This window comes from Pieris rapae, chromosome 10, assembly GCF_905147795.1.
Source record: "Pieris rapae chromosome 10, ilPieRapa1.1, whole genome shotgun sequence".
Lineage (NCBI taxonomy): Eukaryota > Metazoa > Arthropoda > Insecta > Lepidoptera > Pieridae > Pieris > Pieris rapae.
In genome coordinates this window covers 4,537,583-4,561,525 of record NC_059518.1, presented here as the reverse complement: position 1 = coordinate 4,561,525, position 23,943 = coordinate 4,537,583, and the positions used below count along the sequence as shown (strand labels likewise).

Sequence of the window (23,943 nt, the reverse complement as noted above, 5' to 3'; positions counted from 1 at the left end):
TATTCTTGTCAATCACTACGTTGCATTACCTGTATTTAATTTATGTTATTAACCGGTACGGTGTGATGTAACTCCACTACACATTAGTTATTTCACGTTACATAAGTACTACTTAAAGCCATCCTTACTAAAACATAAACCGACTTTGTAGGTCAGTTTTCTGAAATATATTCAACCCTCGTTCATAATCTATTAAACACAACATGTTAATACTTCAATGTATGTATTTTAGCAAAGAACTCACAAGACATGTCATTTAAAACTTCGACAGTTAAACCAGTTAACCTGTGTTCCATTTTCAAAATGTTATCTTAAAAAAAATTAAACGAGTTATAAACGTTAAGTCATTATAAGTGTGACCGCTTCTTTAGATACTTCAAATTGAATAAAAATATAATTAATTATTACTTTGCGGTTGTAAAAACAGACCTACAATGGCAGTCGTAATGAAATTAGGCAGTAATACGTTACACATTAACTCAAAACTTAAGCGTGTTCGGTAGTAGCATAAACACATGTTGAATTTGTTAAATATGTTTAATGGCATTGCCGAGACAAATATTGTCTTAGCGGATTTCGGTATCCTCCATTCTTGAATTAAAATTATCTATATCTAAACAGTTTTGATTAAACAATTTCATATATATTAAGTATCTTTAAGCGAATCTTTGTGATACAAATTATAAGTTTAATCAATAATTACCAACTTATTTCTGCGGGTTTTTTGATTGGACTTCTGGCCAATCATCATCTCAATTTTTTCAAAACTGGAATCCGAGAACTTATCGGTATCAGTTAACAACGTTTAAAACCACAGAGCAGGTGTACTAATTACAAGTCACAAACTTCTATCACTTTAAGCAGGTAAATATTCATTTTTCGTCCATATATTTGTAAAATAACATAAGCTGTGGCAGCGAGACGGGATAAGAGTCGAGACGTTTTCACGTCAAAAGATCACATTTCATGTGGCGTTTTAAGACTTCTGTAGATATTTTTGATATTTGCTGTAATGTGCAGAGAATTTGTATTTTAGTTGCTATATTTTATCTAAACTCAACACGTACTTTACGATGCTTTTAATGGTATATATTGTATAATTTTATTTCAATATTGTTTTCAAAATATGTTAAAAGTATTTTACAACTTGAATAAAGAATGCATTAACTAATGAAAATCCTTTAAATTTTAAATTTAAAACCGGACAATGAAACTGTATGTTGTAAAAATGGAAATAATATAGTAAATAGGACGTGATTATTTTATAGAATGCATAAGTGTACTCAAAGTTTGTAATTTAATTACAATGCTGTAAAATGAGTTTGGATTTGGGTCCCTTCTGGAATTCAATATTCATTAAGGGATTTAATATTGTAAAATTTTAAAATTTAAAGTAATTGTTAAAATTTTTACTGTTCTATCAGACAAGTGAACATATAGAACACGGTAAGTAAAAAAAAACAAATTAAAAATAAGTTTAAACCTTTAAACAACTAACTAAAGTAACGAACTTAGTTGCAATAACTTTTTTTAATATATATCTCTTCAATAGCACTATCTCGTCAATAGAATAACGATGGACAAAAAAATACAACATTGAGAACACTTTTGAATACTCATAAATTTCTGATGAGTAGCATTGGATCTATGATATATAGTATATGATATATATACTCATTTATTAAGTAACCATTTGATTCGTCTTAAACTATGAATTAATGTTTAATACGTACTGTCATTTAAAAATTTGAAAGAAAAAAAGAATACCAACAAAAACCATCTAATTAAAAATTAATTATAAATATACATTTAATGCAAGTTCACAGATTAGTATTAATTGTAGCAGACGAAAAGAATTGGCAATAAAGAGTATCTTCTCCACTTCCTAATTATTAAGAGAATACGAGACTTTAGAAAAAATGCAAATAAAGACGGGTTAAAACTTTACGATCCTTACAAAAGAATCTTAAAGTATTATTGGCTCTTCTTCCGTGAATAAAATTAAAGAATTTGATCATTCGGCACTTTCGTAGCTGGCGAAAGAATTATTGTTTGTGGTTAGAAACCTGATCTAACTTGCCTTATGTATTATCATATATATAATATATTATCCAATTTCGTTGCCATTTATTCAATACTATTCGCATTAGACTTCGAAGGATAATATTTATAAATCCAGTGGCGCTCCAATCTAGTTTGTACAAATTGTTGTTCCTTCGGCATGGTCGGCAACTCACCGACGTTGCAGGTGACCATTGGCACCCATGAGCACCTTATTTAAGTGCTTGCCCGTTTGCCTCGTGAAATCAGATCTTCAAGATGTTATTCTTTCTTTTAGAATTACGCACGTAAAAAATGGGATTCAAACGTATGTAACGTAACGTAGAGTTACGTTACATAATTAAATAGTACAGTTAAAATATACGTATTCGACTAATGAAATTCAACTAAAATAAGCTGCATAGTAACATAAAGTCCATTGACTCGTATCAGCTGTTCTGTCGTAATGGATTCGTGAATTTAATTATTCAATATCAATGGCAAGAGACCGAATGAATCAACTATTAATTGAATTTGTTTCAAAAGGGAGATGAAAAATTGGGCTTTGTCACTTCGTTGTGTAACTTATGATCTTATAAATTTTTAGGAGCGACCTTTTTTTTAATTAAATTTTTGTTTTAATTATTTGATTCCATTTGTTTTAATGATAGGAAAGGATTGTAATTTTTTAAAATTGAGAATGACAATTAAACAACTGTATGTATATAGCACCTGTATCTTGATAAAAAAAATTTAAATAACTCTATCCATAGTTGCTTGTCGTTTAAAAAAATCAAATACACAACGACACGCAATACTCGTCGAGCGAGTTTGCTTATCTTGCCGAAGCCGCGTACAAATTATTTGAAGAAATCTATTAGGAATTTATTTTAGGCAATTACTTAATCAATTACCATTTCAAATTCGCAATATTGGAGTGTTTGACAAATTCAAAAAGGCATTAAAGATGCATGTTAGAATGAACATAGCTGACTAAAATTGTTACGGCTAATGGCGACGTGTATCTCGCTCGTATATAATATATACATATTAATATTAAGTTTCTCATGTAAATAAAATATTTCTGTTTTGTAATGAGAACAAAGTTCTTTAAACATTTAAATTATATATTTAGTACAGTTAAATTCGAAAACTTAAATTATAGACAATTATAGGGTGATTTTACACGTGTGATCTGTACGTAATGATAAGCTTCTGTACCTAGCATACATTTATCGTTTAAACTAAAATGACTAAAGAATAATACAAGAAAATCGAGTATTTGTATGATACAAAACCCCAAAAAGAAGGGTTACAATTCGACATTCATAATTGTCATACACACATTTAGTATAGCCATTTTCCGAATTCAGTTAATAATTACACTCGGTTTCAATATCTTAACTATTTGCGAGTTATTATTATCTTTGACAAGCATTTTGGTGCCTATTCCTAAAGGGTAGGGCTTTTATTTTATAGGCGATCAAATCCCTTTAGCTGGATTCAAGTACATATTTATATACGATAGTGTCAAGATTTTACAAGAACTCGTAGATATTTTATTCATAACCGACTTCTAAAAATGTATAATATTTTAAAGAAGTGCGGTTTAGCAACAAATACGTGGACGTAGTAAAATTCTAATTTCTCCAATTTTTTTTTTCTAACCGTCATTTCTGTTTTATTGAATACACACAATAATACTAATTTACTCGCCATGACTCATCTCACTCATTTATGACCTCTTTAGCTTTAGTTAACTCAATCTAGCATTACTACACTATCCTAAGTTACTGAAATGTAAATAACAAACGAGAAAACCATTCAGACATCCAATATAAGCGATGTTACACGAAATGGTGCGTAATGAGAACATGAACACATTCGTTGGAGATCTTGTCTTATTTATGTCTGCAGTTAGCACCTACATTATCTTTATGTTTTGGCTAATATATTCTTTGTACTTTTAGATTAATTTAGTTTAATGAAAACGGAATGTTTCTTTACTCGAGTTTTAAAAGGAATCTGTTTGTAATTGATGCAGTCGTAGGGATGGATTTTACATTGCTTTTTATTTATTTACATTAATAGATTCCACAATTGTCAAATCAAAATATGGTGAGACAGAGATGTTTTTCAGTAGAATAACTTCTGCTTTTTTTATTTACATTTTATATGTTTAATAACAAATGCTTGCAATCATTTGAAGTTGCTTTTTTGTATTTATTTATTTGAACTAGTCGGTACATCAGCTTCATGAAGATAAATAAGGGGGCGTTATTGCGATGACATTGAAGAGAGTTTATTAGACGTGACTGAAAGTAGAAGTAGACCCAACAATTGCGCTGTGTTTCAGGTACCGAAGGGTGATCAACTACTTGCAAGAAAAACAAATGTTTACAAAACTCATAAAGAAATCTAGGCCCATATGTAAGAGGTTATAACAGTACCGGCTTTTTATGTATATACATACTTGAAGTTCGTAGCTCCACTGTTTTAAGTTTATTTTCATATTTTCGTATATTGAACAAAGAGACTAGTTAGAATTCAAACATCGACAAATTCAGTTTTCCGTGAGCACGTCGAACGAAACTTAACCTTTCTTCATATTGATTTCAATTAAAACTTAAAAGCTTTTGTTTCGAGTCGAACAGTTTCCGAATTCCATTTGTTTTTGGGATTAAATGCGAAAGTTAAATTCTCGATTCGTATTTGAAATCATTTTAATTTAGTTTATATTGGTCTGTTTTAATCTATAAATACTACATACCTATGTTAAGTTGCACTACAATGGCACTACAATGGCAGTTCTTCTTACCCGCTCTACGCCCTTGACTTGCGAACTGGTGTTAAATGTAAATTTACGATTAGTTTAATTTGTTTTTCTTGACGTTCATAAGTGTACATGTTTACCTAAATGAAAAAAAAATGTTGAAATTGTGTCTTGTGGGAATCAACATTAAATTATCAAATTTCTGCAGCTGTTTCATTCGTTATTTTATGAGCGCTTGTCGTTAGAACAAACGATGCGCGGGCGTCTTGCGCTTTATGTACATAAGATGCCATTTTGTTGTACATTATATAATAGCTGCTTTAACGACTGAGGGATTGAGAATTGGAATACTACAAACTTCTTCTTCTTCTTCAACTCTTTTGTACTCGCCATTCGCTGTCTGAGGAGCCAGTTTCCTTGCCATGGCTTCTTCAATCATACGAGCAAGGGCACAATATATTGTATAAATAAAGCTTGTTGAGAAGTACCCAACATTCGCTCAAGTACATAGAATTAATTTATTTGACGGTAATGTTTTTGTTTTTGCACTTTTTATAATTAATATTTGTCATGATTTAAGCAAAAAATAACTATCGACACAAATTGCTATTCTATTAAAAAATACTTATTTATAAAGCATTATATTAAAACTTTCTCTTCTGAAAATCGATAATTTATCTTTGTCGGCTAAAAGTGAAGTATTAATTCAATGGTAAGTATTAAAGTCAAAATCAAAATATCTAATTGTATCTAAGTGGCGCTTCAAGGGTTTTGGCCTCAGAATACTTCGTTTAATCATTTTATTTCATAATAGGAGGTCATCCGCTCTAAGTAACGCTGATTCTTACTCGAAGACATAACTATATATACTACGACATACATACGTATGTACATATATACGTATGTACATACATACTATGTATGTATATACATAGCAGTTTCATATAAAGCATTCTGAAGATAGAATTATTGTTTGCCTTTACGCCGGATCCAATTAGCAGGATTCACTTTTCGTTGTATATTTGTTTGTAAAATGAAAATAGTTTACACCCCGTCTAGGGCTGCCGTCTAAAATAAAAAAATACCATTAAAATTAAACCTAAATTATATTTTGTTTCATTGTCAGAATATATTAAGTTGTTCAGGTTAAGATTATATTCATAAAGGAGTATCATAACACTGTGTTAAGTAAATAAATCACCTGGCTCTTGCAATTACAGAGTAAACGCAATTTAACAGAAAATTATGAAGTAAGTACTTTAGATAAAATAGTGCAGTTACACTGCACTATTTAGAAAAAAATGTTATAATTTATTGGTTTATTTAATCAAAGTGACTGACAAGCATAGTTTCACGAGATTATTTATTAATATTAATATCGATACCTCCTAAGTATACTGAGTCAACTAACAAATTTAGGTATTTGGGTTTTTTTATATAAACGTACATAATGAACCATGATCTTCACGTTAGTGCAAAAATTTTTTTAAAAAGAACTATAGTTACCGAGATAATTTCACGTATACTAAATCAATTTCAACATCTGTTAAAAATCGTACATTGTATACTGATCCAAATAACGTTGTATCAGTGTTCGCGGGGCGTGAGAAGGGACGCATTGATACAAGTTTATTTTGGCTCAGTATACGATGAATGACAGCCAGGGCGCATGCAACTTAAGTTAATATGCTCCTTTCATAAGTTTCTTCCAAGCAGTCAAGAAGATAATATTGAGACTACAAATATATCGGTTTGCAAAACTATGTACTTGGGAAGTCTTCTAAAGCGACTACCGTGAGACAGGTATCGAGATATATCAGTTAATACAAATATCAATATATGTTTTCATAAACCCAAAAAAGGTGTTTGTGAACAATGTCACATTTATGAAAATAACAAGCAAGTTACCCAGACAGATAAATAAAAGCATGAAGAGCATTTAAAAGAAAAAGAGGAAACTAGAAAACAGAAGATACAGCAGCATTTGATCATCAAAAGTGTCTTAATGTACCTCACGGGAACGTTAGTACTTTTTATTATAAACGGAAACTTATCTTCTCACGATATTCAGTCTGGGATCTCGACAAGGTTATTGTTTTTCATGGCATCAACAGAAAGCAAAGAGATGTGCAAATGACATTTCTATATGTGTTTTTAAATTTATAGAAGTTTCGCTTTCGGTCAGACAACCGTGGAAGCCAATATAGAAATAGGATTGTTTTCTTAATGTATCTGTTAGCTACTTCGCAGTTCTGTATATATATTAGCCATCGCTTTCTAATAGTGGGTCACACTCAAAATGAAGGCGACAGTATACATGCTTTAATTGAAAGACAGACAAAATATAAAATGCTTTATACGCCTTATCAATGGTATACAGCTTTTAAATTTGCTATATCCGACGAAAAACCATACAAAGTTATTGAAGTGTCTCAGGATTTAATAAAAGACTTTAAATCAAAGTAAGGACTTATAAACAACTGGACAACTACTAATGATGGATCTAAAATGCCTTGAAACAAAGTCACGGAAGTAGTTGTTAAAGTAGAAAATCCATTTAGAATATTTTATAAAACGAGTTACCAAGATGATGCTTACAAGTAGATAGATTGTGTAAAAAAACCTAAAGCTACACCAAATCGAAGAGAGTTGAATTTTAACATAGATAATATTTCTTAGGCTTATCAGACCCATTCCTATTTACCAAAATAAGTACAAACACTTCATGGATCTTTGTAAGACACTGGTGATTCCTAAGGAGTATCATTTGTTTTCTTTTAATAATTTGATTTCAAAAAACTCTAATGGAGCAGATGACAGTGATTCAGACTGATTTTTTATACGTTAAATCTTTAAAATTTTCATTTATTTTGATAAACCATAAGGTTTAAAGCTATCCTTTAAGCGTCCTTAACTTTTTATATATTTTGTTATACATTTATATTATTTTTAATAATATTGTTTAACGTTAGTTACTATTTTTAGTTCCTATTACTTTTATTGATGTTTGTTACTTTTTATGAAACTTTAATGATACTACATTGATAATTTGTTTTAGTTGCATTGTTAAACTTGTAGCGTTTAGTAAGGCTAAATAATATTAACAAAAAGGTTAAAAATTAAATAGTTATAACTAAAAATACATTATAATTCTTAAAAATGCGTTGTTTTTGTTAATGAGTCTACTTCTTCCTAGCTTTTATTAATTTCGTAAGGTATTAGAAATAAAATTAGTAATTAAAAAGCCTCGATTAATTATATTAGTCCAGTATACGTTGAGGTTTAAAATTCTAACATAGCTAATTACTTTCCTAGTATAATGAGTCAAGTGATGTAATTTCAATATTTTATTATTAAGTGAGACAAAAACCCCGAAGCTAACCAAAAGTAAGATGATAATAATTAAATGATAATCATATTCCATAATATGTTGGTGTAAACTATAGATTTTGATGTACAACGTACATGAATATAACTGGTAGTTAAACCATTTTACTATTGAGTCCCGCCCGTGTATACTAAGTCATGTACATAAAATAGCATTTAAGAACAAAAATCAGCAAACTCATGTTATATCAAAGAAAGAGCTTTCAGTCTTTATTACAAAAACATTAAATTTATTCTGAATTAGTTTGATTTCACAAAAATATAAACGATTTGCCTTAAAATGGCTCTCCTGTAAAATTACTAAAATGTCAGTTGACTCACTATACTTAGGAGGTATCGATATAATATTCTGTAGAGAGTAGGTATACCTTACAAAAAAATCTCTTGATTTTGCTTCTAGCGTCATGCCAAAAATATGTCCAGCATGCGATCATGCCTAGAAATATGACAAAAACGATTTGTGATAAAGTATGTACATAATTAAGGACCTTAAAAATATTTGGTTTGCTTGATCTTTTGTTTAATTATAAGGCATAAGCTTGTTTTGCTTATATCTTTCCTTTGAGTATGTAATGCCTTTAATATAGGATGTTCTGCCTACCTACCCTGTACAAATGTGCCAAAATTGTATTAAATTTTTATTCCAAAAATGGACGATGTATATTGTGTATACGACATAATGTACATAAGTAAAATAAATACTGTTTTTACTCAGACTTTTGTGTCAGTTGCGACTGTTTTATTAAATAGTTTTTATAAACGTTTGTCAGTCGACAGCCCTAACGGCTACATTGAATATTTAATACTTTACAGTCCGAGACTTCACGTACAATACTGCAAAATATGAAAGGATATTTACCAGAATAGCGTGTTGATTTACAAACTTTTAAGCTGGTTGGCTACTTAAATGCTTCTAGCGATTTGGATTTATGGAGCGACTCTCATTTCTTAAATACTATGTTCAATCTCCGGCTGTGGACCACCAGAAAATACGTCACAGTGGCCATAGACCCAAAAAGTTGACGATGTGTGTCGGGCTCAGAAGGATGATCACCTATTTGTCTATTGAAAAATAAATGATCGCAAATCAGATATAAAAATGTATGGGTTAATATATCTGATATGGCATTGATGTCCTTTATACCTATGAAATTAACCACAAAACTTAGGAATTCACCAAGTTCTTGAATTGCTATATTACAGCCACTATTATCAGGTTTAAAAAAACAAGTTTGATTTCAAAGATAGTGCTTTATTACAGATACTATACTCCGCCGAATACAAAAACATCAACAATTTAGATAAAGAAGATATAAGAAGCTTAACAGGTATTTGACGAAACATAATGCGGTGCTAACCAAAACAGCATCTAAAAAGGATATAACATGGATCTACAGATATAAGTGCTTTAAAGACAATTGCTTGCAACACTTAATATCAATTGTCACTGCGTTGACAGCTGACATTTACATTACACATTTATTTAACGATCTTATTGTTTAGTAGAATTCTGGACAAATTGTTATAATCTACAGCCAACCGTTGGTATCAAAAGCCGCCAATTATTATTAGGCCATGATGCGAAAAGATCCATTTCATACCCTCTTCATTGTCAGATTATTGAATATTTATTATATCAGTCCTTACTTAAAAGCTAATGGGAATTAATAATCACACTTTGTACATTACAATTTTAAATGAATATAATAATAACAGTGACTGATGTAGGACTACTAGTATTTGACTTTGCCTGTGGAATCTGATAGGGCCGGGCCTGGATATAAAATTCACAGCCGACTAAGCGCGAAATATGAGTTAAACTTAGCGCTAAGTCTCGCTTCGAAATATAACCTTTATTTAATCTTACCCTCGGAGTTGTTTATTAAACATTAGATATTTACTAAAATATCTCTTACTGCCATGTAATTTCTTCCAGAGTCGTTGACTAATCAGACAATATTTCGTAGCGACTTATGTTCTTATGTCGGCAAATATAATTAGTTCATAGACGACTTTGTTCACGGCTACTTGAATGTAAACTTAATATACGGATGAACAAATAGTTCCATATGACCCTTAAAAGGTTATTGGTACAGGCTTCTTATATAATCGTAATAGAAATTGCAAAACATTTTTTAATTTAATTTATTCATAGTTAACTAATTTCTTTGTTATTCAGTTAATTAATTAAACGCGTAAAGGATTATGATTTATGTTCCTTCCTTATTCCTTCATTCAACGACAAACATTTTATGATATTACTTTGGACCGTATCGTTAATATAGGACCGAGTACGTTTTATGTAAATTGTGCGCAATTTTCAATGAAATAATAAATTTTTTATGCTATAGTATTATTAATAAGAAAAACACGATTTCTTAGTCGGGACCTTTAGTACAATTCCTTCTATTACCAAAATAGTGGAAGAGCTTCAGCCAATCTAAGCTGCGTCTGGAAAATTTAGCGTCTTTTATCTTTGTTATATAATATTCACGACATAAAAAGTAACGACGCACTTCCTCGACTAGTGAGAAACCGTCCATTTCTATCAATTCACGATGAATAGAGACAAATTGCATTTCCTTCGTAAATAAGAATTATTGTCAATATATATTTTTATTATGTCTCGACAGATCCGTTGAACGAAAAAATATCTGCTTTCTAAGAATATTTCACTTCTATATTTAATTTTCAATTATTATCAAAACTAATCATAATGTTAAAGTGTGATTATCGCCGAAGACATCTACATGAGGTATCTAACAAATAAATTAGCTTAACTAAGGCCGGATGTGCACGGACGACCATCAAATCGTCAATCCACATCCGACCCGACTTTTCATTAAAGAAGGTTACACTCGAATAATTACACATTCAGGTAAACGAGGCCGTTACATCTCCATCCGCATTGAGGCACATCAATTATTCATAACGCAACGTTCATGAGGGTCTATAAAACTGGATATTTTCCTGCAAAAATGTTATTCCCGGTTTGTTTTTCAGAGCTTAAATATATCTCATGAATAAATGTCGTATTAATTGCCTAAATCACGTTCAATGCGAACAGCAAAGGAAGATTTATGAGAAGTTTTGCATACCAATTAAAAATAGATTTGTAAAAGGGGTAAAAGAATTAGCTACTGTGAAATCGGAAGTAAATTAAACTCACATACATAATATAACAAGACAAGACTCATCATGTTTATTACGTCCATACGTTTCCTAATTTCGTTTTAATTTCATAACATCGTGACATCATAAAAATACAGATAGAAAAAACATGTTAATTTTTATTCAATACAAAGCAATAAATCTCGCTAATAGTGATTAACAAGTTCTGTTCTGTTAAGATTAATGTTGCGTAGTCGTTTGAGTGTAATCCCCTTTAAAATGCGACTAGACCGCGTTACCGGCGCTGTGGACGTTGCCGTTAACACTCAGGGGGATTGTGTTGAACTCGTCTTCTAGATCATCCGTTTTCCTGTAACAAAAATATAACCTTTAAAATATGTCTAATAAATGTTAACATTTTAACCATTTTAAATATATAGACACAAAATAAAAGAAAAACAGTGGGCGCGACATCCCTTCAAGGTCTGGGACTCAGATTTCTGTATCCGTTTCATGACGTACGTTTAGGTCGAAGGTTTTGGTTGATGCTGTTTCCTCACGATATTTTACTTGACCGTATGTACCAGAGTTGAAATCAAAGAAAAATATGTTTACAACACTAAAAGATCAACTTCAAATCAAACATCTAATGTATATACATATTAATTACGCTTGAGCCACGTTCACTACATAACTACTCTGTAATGAGCGAATACTAGCATCTATATTAGCTGAAGGGCGACGTACAAGATCAAGTAGTACTGCGGTAGTACTCTCCCTTATTAAACTTAAAGTGAACGAATATGAACGGCCTCTTCCAGGTAATCTGTAGGAGCAAAAATATAAAATGTTGAAGAAGTAAAAGCACGAAACCATCTTACGTATATGAAGTTAATAGTTGAAGAAGTCGCAAAGTCTGGACAAAAGACAAGTAAGACCATACACGTCCATAAACGTACAACAAGACCATAAACTACACAGTCTATGGTTTACTTGTACTCCTGGTATATACCAAAACAACCGCTTGTAAAAAATAAACGAAAGGATTCAAATATAGGCGTTAACAACAAACAAACGCCTAGAATATAACAACAAAATTTGGTACTAAATCTCAATAATACCGAAGGGAATAATCAAAATACGTGAATGTAACCGGCTCATAATCCATTATAATTAAATGAGTATTTAGAGATAATCTCCCAAAAATCCAATTAAGCCACGTACTATTGGGATAAAGTTGGGAACTTGAGACAAAGTTTAGCTCGCTTACCTGTAATACCTCTTCCCATTTCTATAGATAATGTGTTCTTCAAATAGTTAAATTATTTCGAAGTAATTACTCGTAAAGTGCGCATAGATACAAACTTATCTAAAATCTTACTAGTTTTGCCATTTTCTCTTCATAAAAGCCGTCGTCAGAAGTCAAGGAATATCATATAAAAATCCTGAAATTGCTTAAGGCCCTCTTCGAGATTAGCAACATATTTTGCGATATACTTTTATCTATACAGATAGTTGTTTTTGCTATACTTTCTAATATTATCTAGTGCATGAACAACGAGTAAAAAATTATGTATTACTAGCGAATTTTTACAATATGTGTATGAGGCCAAAATTTTCGAGCCGTGACGCTTCGCAAGCTAATGAAGTGAGACGCGGACTAGATTGACGTAAAGCGAAATACGAAAAGCTGGAGTTTCGTTTGATTGTGAGTCAACATTATCTAAGTCCAATCGCACACGCTAAACGTCGTTCTGTGTGACCTGTGATGTGTTATTGTATCAGATTCTCAAGCGTTCTCAACTCTCTTTATCTACTAGTTTCTATATTTTATTATTCAAGTTTAAATATATCTATACAAATATACTATTTACATCAACAGTTCTACGCTCTCCCATAGCAAATAAATATACGTACATATTGCTAATGTTTTAAAGCCGCAATCGCCTGATCTCTGTAGATAGAAAAATGAGCTATAAATGAATGACAGCAAAACATTTTATTCACACCATTGCTGGTGTGTAGTGCGAAAGCGAGAACCTCTCTTTGAACCAACGAGCAAGCATGATGAATGTCATGAAATTGGATGAAGCGAGAGAGGTATCAGGACTGTCGGTAGAGATCTGTGGTCTCTGTCTACCTCTTCGGAAAAATATAAATAAATAATGGGTAAATTTTGTTCGACTGTCTCGCTATGTATCAGAGTGCCTAGAGGAACGACCCAGGGAGCTTATATACTCTCCCTCCAAGCCAGTATCACTCCCCGTATCAAAAACAAAATATAACAAAAAAACATTTAGATTTACTGCCAGTTCTCAAACATTACATCATACTCCTCGTCACATGTAAAAGCAGTTAATTAGTGTAGTAAAAATATTGTATAGGTAAATGTTTAGCCATCTTGGCTACTTTTCAGCCTGTATACTATAAGTTTACGAAAACCATAGTGCATAAACACATTCTATAATATTACCAAGGTTTCGCAAGGATGTGGTCCGCAAAATACGTGCTTTATCGTAGGAGAATATTTAATGCAAAATTCTGTGCAGTACTGTGCAAGTTTGCATACCTCAAACGGGTAATATCATATTAGCCTCTTACAACCTCCGTGGCTTAGTGAAACACATGGTTCATATGCCGTTTGGCATTCGAATGGACTAAAACTCAACTTCAAGGTTTGTAGAATGAGGCAGCAAAAATGTGGGTAAACTTATTCATTTGCATACCAATTCTTAAATGGCCGGCAACGCATTCGCAAGTCCATGAGTACTTAACATCAGATGAGCATCCTGCTCGATTGCCCCACGTTCTTATAAAAAAATATTTAACCTAACAAATCTTAACAAGATTATATAGGAATAATACTTATTTACAAAAAAACATAGGCTACTTAATCTTCTACTGCTTCGGTATTTCATACTAACACAAATCATTTTTCGGAAAAAACATCAAAGTTAATTCAATTGTCAAAACACTTTGTCGCTTTCTCCGCGCTACACCATCTTATTTCGTTTGCGCAAAATATAAATATATTTATTTTTTGGTAGTTCAACTTTCTGCGACAATAATTTTGTACACAAACGGTTGAGAAACTCTATAAGATCTATTTACAATATGTGCCCTCTTTGAACTGAACATCAAAAATAATACAAATTGTACACTATTCTTTTAAATTTAGCATTCACGTAAAGAGGATAGCATTAAATTGAATAAAAACAACGGTAAACGAAATCGGATTTAGATTCCAAACCACGAACAACGTATCTAGTGTTCGGTTCGTTGTCCCTCACAAAGGAACTAAAGGGATTATTGCTGGTAATTGGATAAGTGCCTTGTTCATTGGAACGCAATTGCTCATCGCAGCGTTAGTAAAGGCTACTTTATTCGAAATAGATTACTTTATTCCATAAGTCATGCTAGAGCTAAAACTAACAAGATTGAAAAAAGTACATTTTTAAGACAAATAAATAATTAAAATTCTCTTTGTTGTAATAAGTCTCTTCAAAATCTTTAAAACACTGAAGAAATTACGATTTACTTTGTTGCGTTGTAATCGAAAAAAACTATTCGTGATTATAAATTAAGTATAATCCTGATACAACTCGATTTACGTACCGTAAACGTCAAACATTTGACATTGGCCTCATAGCCACCTGAGTCCTCTAGGTACTAGGTATCGTGTTCGATTCCCGGTTGGATTCCCGCAAATTATTTCTTTAAATTTAATTTATTATCTGCCTTTGGGAGGGTCGTGTGATACCGGGAGAGTACTTAAACCGTACATGGGGGTCGAATTATTAAGGCTAGCAATGTATATATGCTAATAAATATACTGAAGTTTAGGATATATGTATTAATGAAATGAAAGAAATGCCTAGTGCGAGTTCAATGTGCCGGTAGGCAGGGCGCACATTTTTTTTGGTGCTATAAAGTATAATACTTGGCTTGACCGTGTCGTTTAGTGGGTATGCACAGATCGTGAGTTCCACACATAACTCTCCCATTTTACGACTTTCTATAACACCAGTTTGCAGTTTGATTTGCTATTTTAAAAGGATACCGAGAGATTTAACTCCGGGTTTTTCTCTTGGCCTTCACCCTCTGTCTTCTTTGTCGATGAGTAGGGATGCCCATTCAAATTTAATGACGTGGAATAAGTGATGCCTATCTTATATTCCAAAATAAACATATTTTATTTTATCGCCAGAGGCGGTTAAAAATACGTTATTGATATCCAAATAAAATATACATACCGTTTTCTGTATTTGTATATAATGAGTACGATGAATGCGTTTCCGATGAACAGCGCCGCTATCAGTAGCGACGGGATGACGATGTCTGGAACAATATCATACATATTAAAAATTAAAATCACATATATGATATGATATCATAGATTTGCCCATAATACATCAAACGAACTCCTAATTGCTATAACAGGCTAGCAATAGTATTAATTTTCATATAGCATTAACTGCAGAGACTTCTATAAAGTAAGGATTAGATTTGGATAGATTATAATGATTTAATGTTGGAGATACTAACATAGTATATGACGTAATAATTAAAAAAACATATTTAGACATTTACAAGCGAGTTTGACATGGCTGATTGTACGAGTTTTAAAACACCACTTACAAGGCAAATCAATTTACTAAATTTAAGAGGTAATGGAAATATTGGTCCCAAGCGCAATACACCTAGTAAAAAAATATTTGGCAACATTTTCTTTCAAAGACCCTAGCACAAACTAGGGTCTTTGTTCATAGCCATGGTATAAGACGGTTAGATATTTAAATATTAATCAAAGAAAACAGAGAACTAACTATTCCCTATTTAAGTTCTAAAAGGCCTGTCGAAGTTCTGAAGTATTAATTGTTTGCAAGTTGTGCAACCGTCACTGACCGCTCAAACTGTGATAGAAACAGTTCGTACAGAACTAAGTTACGTTATGGCTTTGTTTTAAGATATAAATTTAAATTTTCATATATAATGGCTTACAAATGCGGTATTAATAAATTCGTGTGAAATTAAAATATTAGATTCGGGATATTCGAGATTCGAGAATAAAATATGTGTATCGAGCGAGTCCAGTTTATATTGGCCTATAATTTGCATTATTTGCCTGCTACTGAAGCATTTCAAATACAAATTTAAAGGCGAGCCACTAAAAATTAGTATCTATGGGCTGCGATGACTGGCCTTTTTGGGAATATGGGATTCCCAAAAAATATTTTAAATGCCCCCGATTTTAAATGAAACAAAAATACAATTTAGAATTTAATTAGCTATAGTAACTTATAGATAAGTTACCCATAAAAGTATACATCGCAGACTTTTATAATATGTAAAATAGAAACAACATACAAGAAGTCAAAAGTGTGTAATTGGTTAGCTATTTCCAACCGATTATTTAATACATTAGTATATCAAACACAATTAAGACGCGAATTAAGAACCCAAATCACCGTCATTACATCACGAGCCTACTAATTGTATTCACTCTGTATAAACCAAGGCAATAAGATTTGCATATCTGTTTTACGTATAAAGAACCGGAAAGTTCGTTAAGTTTCAGTTATTGCCTTTCGCCATTGATGTTAAACTATTTGTATTAATAAACAAATCAGTGGCGCTACAACCTTTTTTTTATAGAACAGGGGGCAAACGGGCAGGAGGCAGAGATAAAGTTAAAGGCTTTGACAATTGTCAAAACGTTTGAAATTAACTATAAGACGCAGACGCAGCACTTAAAACTCTTATCCTACAGGTTCTTTATCGGTTATACCGCCAAATTAAAATGCTTATGAAAGGTTTCACTCATTTTCCATTCCACAGTAAAATGTTTAGAAACATATTTTGGGGAAAGCTTCTATCAAAAATTCATGAAGCTTCATCTAAAAAACTTTTGAATTTCCCTTCGTAAAAATTGACGCGTTCAATTTTATTTTCGGCTCTTGTGAACTTTGGTATAAAGATTGGGCATTTTAGTAATATACCATTTTGTCAAAAAATATCCCCTTACGAACAAACATACATTTTTGACTTAAAGGAGTCTGATTCCGAGGGTAAAAGGTGCCAACCAATTTACAACGATTACCTAGTTTATTTAATTTTTATATATAATTGACGTTAACTTACCAACTATCATATTTCCCTCGTTGTGCGGCAGTTTTGTATCTTTATCGACCTCTGGGACAGAATAATTTCTGACGACCACCTGAGGAGTCGTCTCTTCTGCAACAAAAACATATGGTTATAAAAACAGTTAACTTCCAAATGTGAACCCCCTTCTTTTTTTAAGTTAGTTAATGGTCCCATTTGAATGGATACACCAAATGTATTAAACCATAGTTAGGTTTAAAGACTTTATTTCTTAAAAAAGACAAAAATCTCACTTCCATGAGTATAATACTTTAGATAAACATTACATTGTAGTCGTTCTTAAAATAATGCAATAAACTTAAAAGTAAAAGTAACCAAAGACATATTAATAAAAAATAATTATAAGAAATGTAGTTAAAAGTCATTTTGTCTAACAAATTCAATTAAATCTGAATTAAAACACCTGTGCGTCGACCGAAAATACCGTCATATTTCGAATAATTTTTCTATCGGGATATAGGTATTATCTTAGTTAATTGCAGATGAACACATCTTGTCTAGCAACATCTTAAAATTGTTATTTTTTCGTTACCTTAGTTTTATTAAGTATTCTATAACTAAAAGCAAATAGCAAAAAAGTTATTTAAATTATCTACACCGGTTACGTCATAGCCAACGTTGTGTTGAAAATCATAATTGCCGAATTTACTTAAATACATTTAATTTATAAGTAAACAAATGTAATTAACAATACGATGATGGAGCCCGTCCGGAGATAGCTTAATTATTTGTCCTAATATTATTTACACGAAGTCATAGCATAATAATAGGCCATTCAAAGTAATTTGATACATGCTATTGACATTTTCTGTAATATATCGAAAGGGTCCAAGGTTAAAAGGCAAATTGTCGTATTGATTAACATGGCAGTAACATTGTTACATTTTAAGCTTCTTCATAATTTTTTCATAAGCTAAAATGTAACCTTTTAAAACATCGTAATAAGGTTTTTACTACTTATATGTCTTATTCTGAAAAATTAATCAGGCAAAACATATGCAGTCAAAAGTTAAAAGAGCAATATAAGGATATGCGAGGCGTATCCGACAGCGCTTACAAATAATTCAACGTGTTGTCTAAATAATTAAACCTTTTTCCATTTACCATAAACCCAATTTTAACCAAAGATATCATAATATATTGCAAAACATGCAATCGGAGAACAAATATGACTTAAAAGTTGTCAAACTTTTCGATATACGATCCTAAAACTGTCTAATAGTTTATAGATTTTAATTAAATTCGTAAACTATGTTTCTAAATCTGTACCAAGGCTTCATTGTCTACAAAACCTATTGAAAGGCCACTAAGTAACTTAAGATGTAATACTTTGCGACAGCACCGCTAACCGCGAAACACAGCACATATAATAAGAACTTTCTCGAATGTGCCGTTGTTAATCTTGAGGACCAATTAATAACTTATTTATTAATCGATGTTACAGAGTAGGGTTGCTGCTATGACCACAATACAGCGAAGGTACGATCAATACGACCTTGGACTCTTTAGGGAGTACTTGAACAATATAATTTTCTACATTCGCCGTTCTGGGCTGATGTGGTTACGAAACAATTTAGTATCCCACCCACGGGAAATATTTACCGTGATTATTATGTATTAATATTTTACGAAAAAGGTAGAATCCTTGCCAAATGGGTATTTTTTTTTATAGAACTGGAGGCAAACGGGCAGGAGGCTCACCTGATGTTAAGTGATACCGCCGCCCATGGACAGTCTCAATGCCAGAGGGCTCGCGAGTGCGTTGCCGGCCTCCTTTGGGTATAAACCGAAAATAATAAAATTCAAGACCTGCTGAACAATGTTGATACTGTATTCGTAGCAAAAATAAATTAGCCGCCTCCGTAATTCACTAGATGAAACGATCTTTAAAAGGATCCTGTCGAATGAGGCTCTACCATAGATATATTTTTTACGCGTAAGATAATTTTACTGTACTCTATCAATCGAGTATGGAATGAGGGATGGTATAAGATTACGGGAAGTTCAATTACAAATAAAAGTTTTAAAATCGGCCTTCACAGTGCTTGTACATTGTATTGTATTTTTTTTCCAAACTATCAAAGCTTCCTCAGTCATGCACCAGAGCTGAATATATTTGTGACTGGATTGGGAAGTCTACGAAATGAGTGTAAGTTGGTTTTAAGCAGAAAAAATTGTCAGTAATTAGGTAGTTTAAGGTATTATTTAGTCTATAATTGTAGTTAGAAGTAGTAATGGGGCACATTTGATCGTCGATATGTTTTGAATCGGGTAATAGAATCAGGCTTCGCTGCTTGTAAAAACAACCTTTATTTCGCTTTAAACAAACCTCTGGGAGAAATGTAACGTATGTTACCAAGAAAACAATAGCGGCTATTTTTATTTATATAACATGTGAAATAATAAAATACGTAAAAGCTACTTTTTGATAATAGAATATCATCAAGGGGCAATATTACCATTTACAAATACATATCAAATCAAATCAAAAATCATTTATTCATATAAGTAACATAATGTACACTTATGAACGTCAAAAAAAATAAATATACATTAAATGATTCTAATTTTACATTTACTGCCAGTTCTCAAATCAAGGGCGTAGAACGGAAGAGAACTGGCAATAAACTCTCTGCCACACAAACACATACACAGATATATGTCGTAAAGTAAGCGAATTTTTATCATTTTATAGCCGTTTCAAGTAGCTTATTTGATATATCGTCAGTGACGCGGAATTACACTTTTATTACGTCATGTTTCTTTAATAAATATTCGTAAACTTGTTCATGTAAAAAATAAAATAAAATTACAGCGAGAATTCTGATATTCTACTAAGACTAAGAATGTGAAATAGACAATGCTATTTTATTCGTCTCTTGGATGAGTTATATAATAAAAGATTTACCCAATAAAGATAGATCCGGAATTCAATCTAGCTCGTAAAATAATTTGGAGAAGTTTTTGCTGAATGCATTACTCAACGGTGATTCTATTTCATTTGAGTACTAAATGTCTAGGTCACGAGTCTGCAAATAGGGTTGTGTTAAAACCTTTTTATTTTCACGTCGCAATGAATTTTCATATCGTAGCGACCCTTTGTAAATTAACCGTGTCCCTCGGTAATGAAATCATGCAACCTACAAGTTAAGTTCAGAATATGCCGCAAGTTTCATATAAAGTCCCAACCCCAAGGACATAGTTTCATTAACACTTGTTAGCTATAGCATAATTTAACTTTCTCAACTACCTAACATTAAGATTCTTATTGATTACATTGTCGTATTTATAAGAGCAAGTTTCAATTAACTTAGTTCTTATGGAGTATGAGTTACGTAATTTCTTAAAGTTATTAAAAACCAAAGCCAAATTCAGAAATTACCAATACTACGCAGTGATTATACAATTTTGTAAGATTAAGTATTAATCTACCAAACTTCAGTTTACACTGTTTGATTAAATTTATTTAAATGATTAAGATCAAAGAAATAAAACTGACTCAATAAAAAAGACCTTTGAAATTTATTTTATAACAAAAAAACCAATTCTTATCCATTGTAAGATGATGATAGACTATATACACTATCGATAGTCTTCTATATTATTTTTTTAGATAAGCAATTTTTTAGAACTTTCCAGAGAGCCTGAAGGAACAAATCGATTAAATTATGACAAAATTTCAAACACGTGATGTCAAAATAAATTTAGCTGTTCAATTCCATGCTTTTAACGAAAATACACTAATATAACCTTTATTACATTCCGGAGATTCAAAACATTTAAATCAACATTTCAATTATACATGTAATCAAAACTGTGCGTATACAAAATAACCAACCACTACACTATTGTTACTAATTGGCTATAATCCCTTTGGAACACGAGCATATCCATTTTAATACTGTTCTGTTTGAGTTACATACTCAAAGTTTCATGCACCTTTCATTGATATTAAACAATTTTTTGAAAGTTTGATTTCAGAGAGAGATATTGGGCAGCAGTGTAATATTTAATTTAAACAACGATTACAACGATTGTTACCCATATATCTGTTTCTTCTCATATTTTTTTAGGTAGGTAATCTATTTTATGTGCTGGATACGCCGGGTCCTTATTAAGTCAGAGGTAATCATTAGGAAGAGGTATCTTACCCTATATTAACTCAAGATGTCAAGATGTCATATGGAACATGGTCTAATGGTTGCAGCTCCTTACCAACGTTGTGTAAAATAAAAAACTTGGTGATTAAAAAGAGTGGCGGAGAGTTTATTGCCAGTTCTTTTCTTCCGTTCTACGCCCTTGATTTGAGAACTGGCAGTAAATGTAAAATTAGAACCATTTATTGTATTTTTCTTTTTTTGACGTTCATAAGTGTACATTATGTTACCTACATGAATAAATGATTTTTGAATTTGAATTTAAAAGCTTCTAGCTGACACAATACTTGATTTACTTTATTAGGTACTAGCTGATCCGGCTAACTTCGTTCCGCCTAACTTTAATTATACTTATTTAGGATTTCATTAAGGTATTTAATAACATTAATAAAAAAATGCAGTACAGAAATGTTTTATTTCTTGCCATTGCGAAAGAAGAATGGCAGTTTTACATATTCCCTCTGGCCTCTTCTCTCTAACGCCAATATTGCGATACTGCACGTTAAATCACTTTCTGATATAAAACATTTTTTCATGAGGTAACACGTCTTAGATCAAGATCAAAGCCTGGTTATGCATCTCCTCATTCTCCTGACGATCGGAATTTTTTGAACTGACACGAATACGATTTAATGGCCAATAATCATGGGTAGTTTTGTCTACAAATACAATGTAGACCGCTGTTTACCTTCTTAAAATTTATTTATTTATTGTTATCCGATGACTAATGCGATATTTTATTACTTATTCGACTATTCGGAGCGGAGAAGAATCCACCAAAAATCTACATTAACATCGGTCCAGCCGATCTTAAATTATAACTGTAATCTTAAAAATGGTGTAACTAACACGACTTTGTTTTATATATTTAAGTTTGCTGGTCGGCTCATAATGTTTTCCTTACCCAATGAATAACTACCAATCTCTCTATCTAATCTACTCACTCAAATATAAAATCGATTGGTACAAAATTGATGCCTTTAAATGCAAAATAGCCTAGCCAATGCAGTATTATTAGTGTTATACTCGCCTTTAATCGTCTTCCACAAATTATAGGTATAAGCATTCTAAGCAAATAAAATTAATAAAACAAATAAATTAAAAGCGATTATACCAATCACGATTTGAGCGCTCGGAATTTAATTTTGTATTTCAACCAATCAAATTCTTTAATATCATTAGAAATCATTTTAATCTGCATTCGTTATTAAATTGAATATGAATAATTTATAAACCCGCTTAATGATTTTGGGGATTGTTTACTATTGATTACAATTGAACAATAATATTCAATCAAATCTATAAAAAGGTCAAGCAAAAAAAAGCTTTGAGAAACATTTCATATGTAAGTGAAGATCTTTCTCTTTGAAGCACATGACAACTATAAAAACTACATGATGTAGTATTGGGCCAATTCAATGTTTTGAGTCTTATTACTTATCACACACACACAAACACTAATTTCTCCAATGTTTTCTTCCTCCATTGACGGATAGATTCATTTATTACGTGCTCCTACCTCCCATGCCTGCTGCTAATAGAGGACAAATGTTTCTTTTTAATTTATTTTATCATTATTGAAGATGTCATATGGAACATGGTATAATGGTTACAGCTCCTTACAAACGTTGTGTAAAAGAAAAAACTCGGCAATTAAAGAGTGGCGGAGAGTTTATTGCCAGTTCTTCTCTTCCGTTCTACTCCTTGATTTGAGAACTAGCAGTAAATGTGAAATTAGTAGCATTTAATGTATATTTCTTTTTTGACGTTCATTATGTTACCTACATGAATAAATGATTTATGAATTACTCAAAACTTGATCAGCTATGACAATTGTTATATGTAAAGCTATTAAGTACGTACATACTTAATGCACCAAATAACTCTGATCTGAGTATTTCGTAAATAATTTAAAAACGTGATCGAGTGGGCGACCTAATACCGCCGATGTCAAATCTCTTATCGCTTATATGACCTAAATACAGAGGAGCACTTAGGTTTTAGTGTTCATATTTAGTAACTTAAAGACATACTACTTTTAATGACCATATTTTTTGCTGGTTTCACCCTGGGTTGACTACCAGAATTGGTATCCACTTCTGTCTGGCCCCCCATGCTTAGTCAACTTGCCACCAGCAAGCGGGATGTAGTTTACAACCTTGTTTGGGATGCCTTACGGATACCTGTACGACGATATCATCATTCTTTCCCTTTTTATATTTAGATATATATATATATATATATATATATATATCGTAATAAACCAAACTTTCTCATCATGGTTTCTATTGACGAAAATGCAATGAAGAC

The 23,943-nt window shown here is 31.7% G+C and overlaps 1 protein-coding gene across 1 annotated transcript in view; it reads right to left on the bottom strand.

Moving 5' to 3' along the window:
• Positions 1–11,372: 11,372 nt before the first annotated feature.
• Positions 11,373–23,943, bottom strand: part of LOC110994176 — a 70,184-nt gene continuing 57,613 nt past the window's right edge. Inside the window, exons 7-9 of the mRNA XM_022260695.2 lie at positions 17,453–17,548; positions 15,565–15,649; positions 11,373–11,681 (exon numbers count right to left, since the gene is read on the bottom strand). Of these exons, the coding sequence (XP_022116387.2) occupies positions 11,597–11,681; positions 15,565–15,649; positions 17,453–17,548 (266 nt within the window). The 3' untranslated portion in view covers positions 11,373–11,596. The remainder of the gene's footprint in view (positions 11,682–15,564; positions 15,650–17,452; positions 17,549–23,943) is intronic.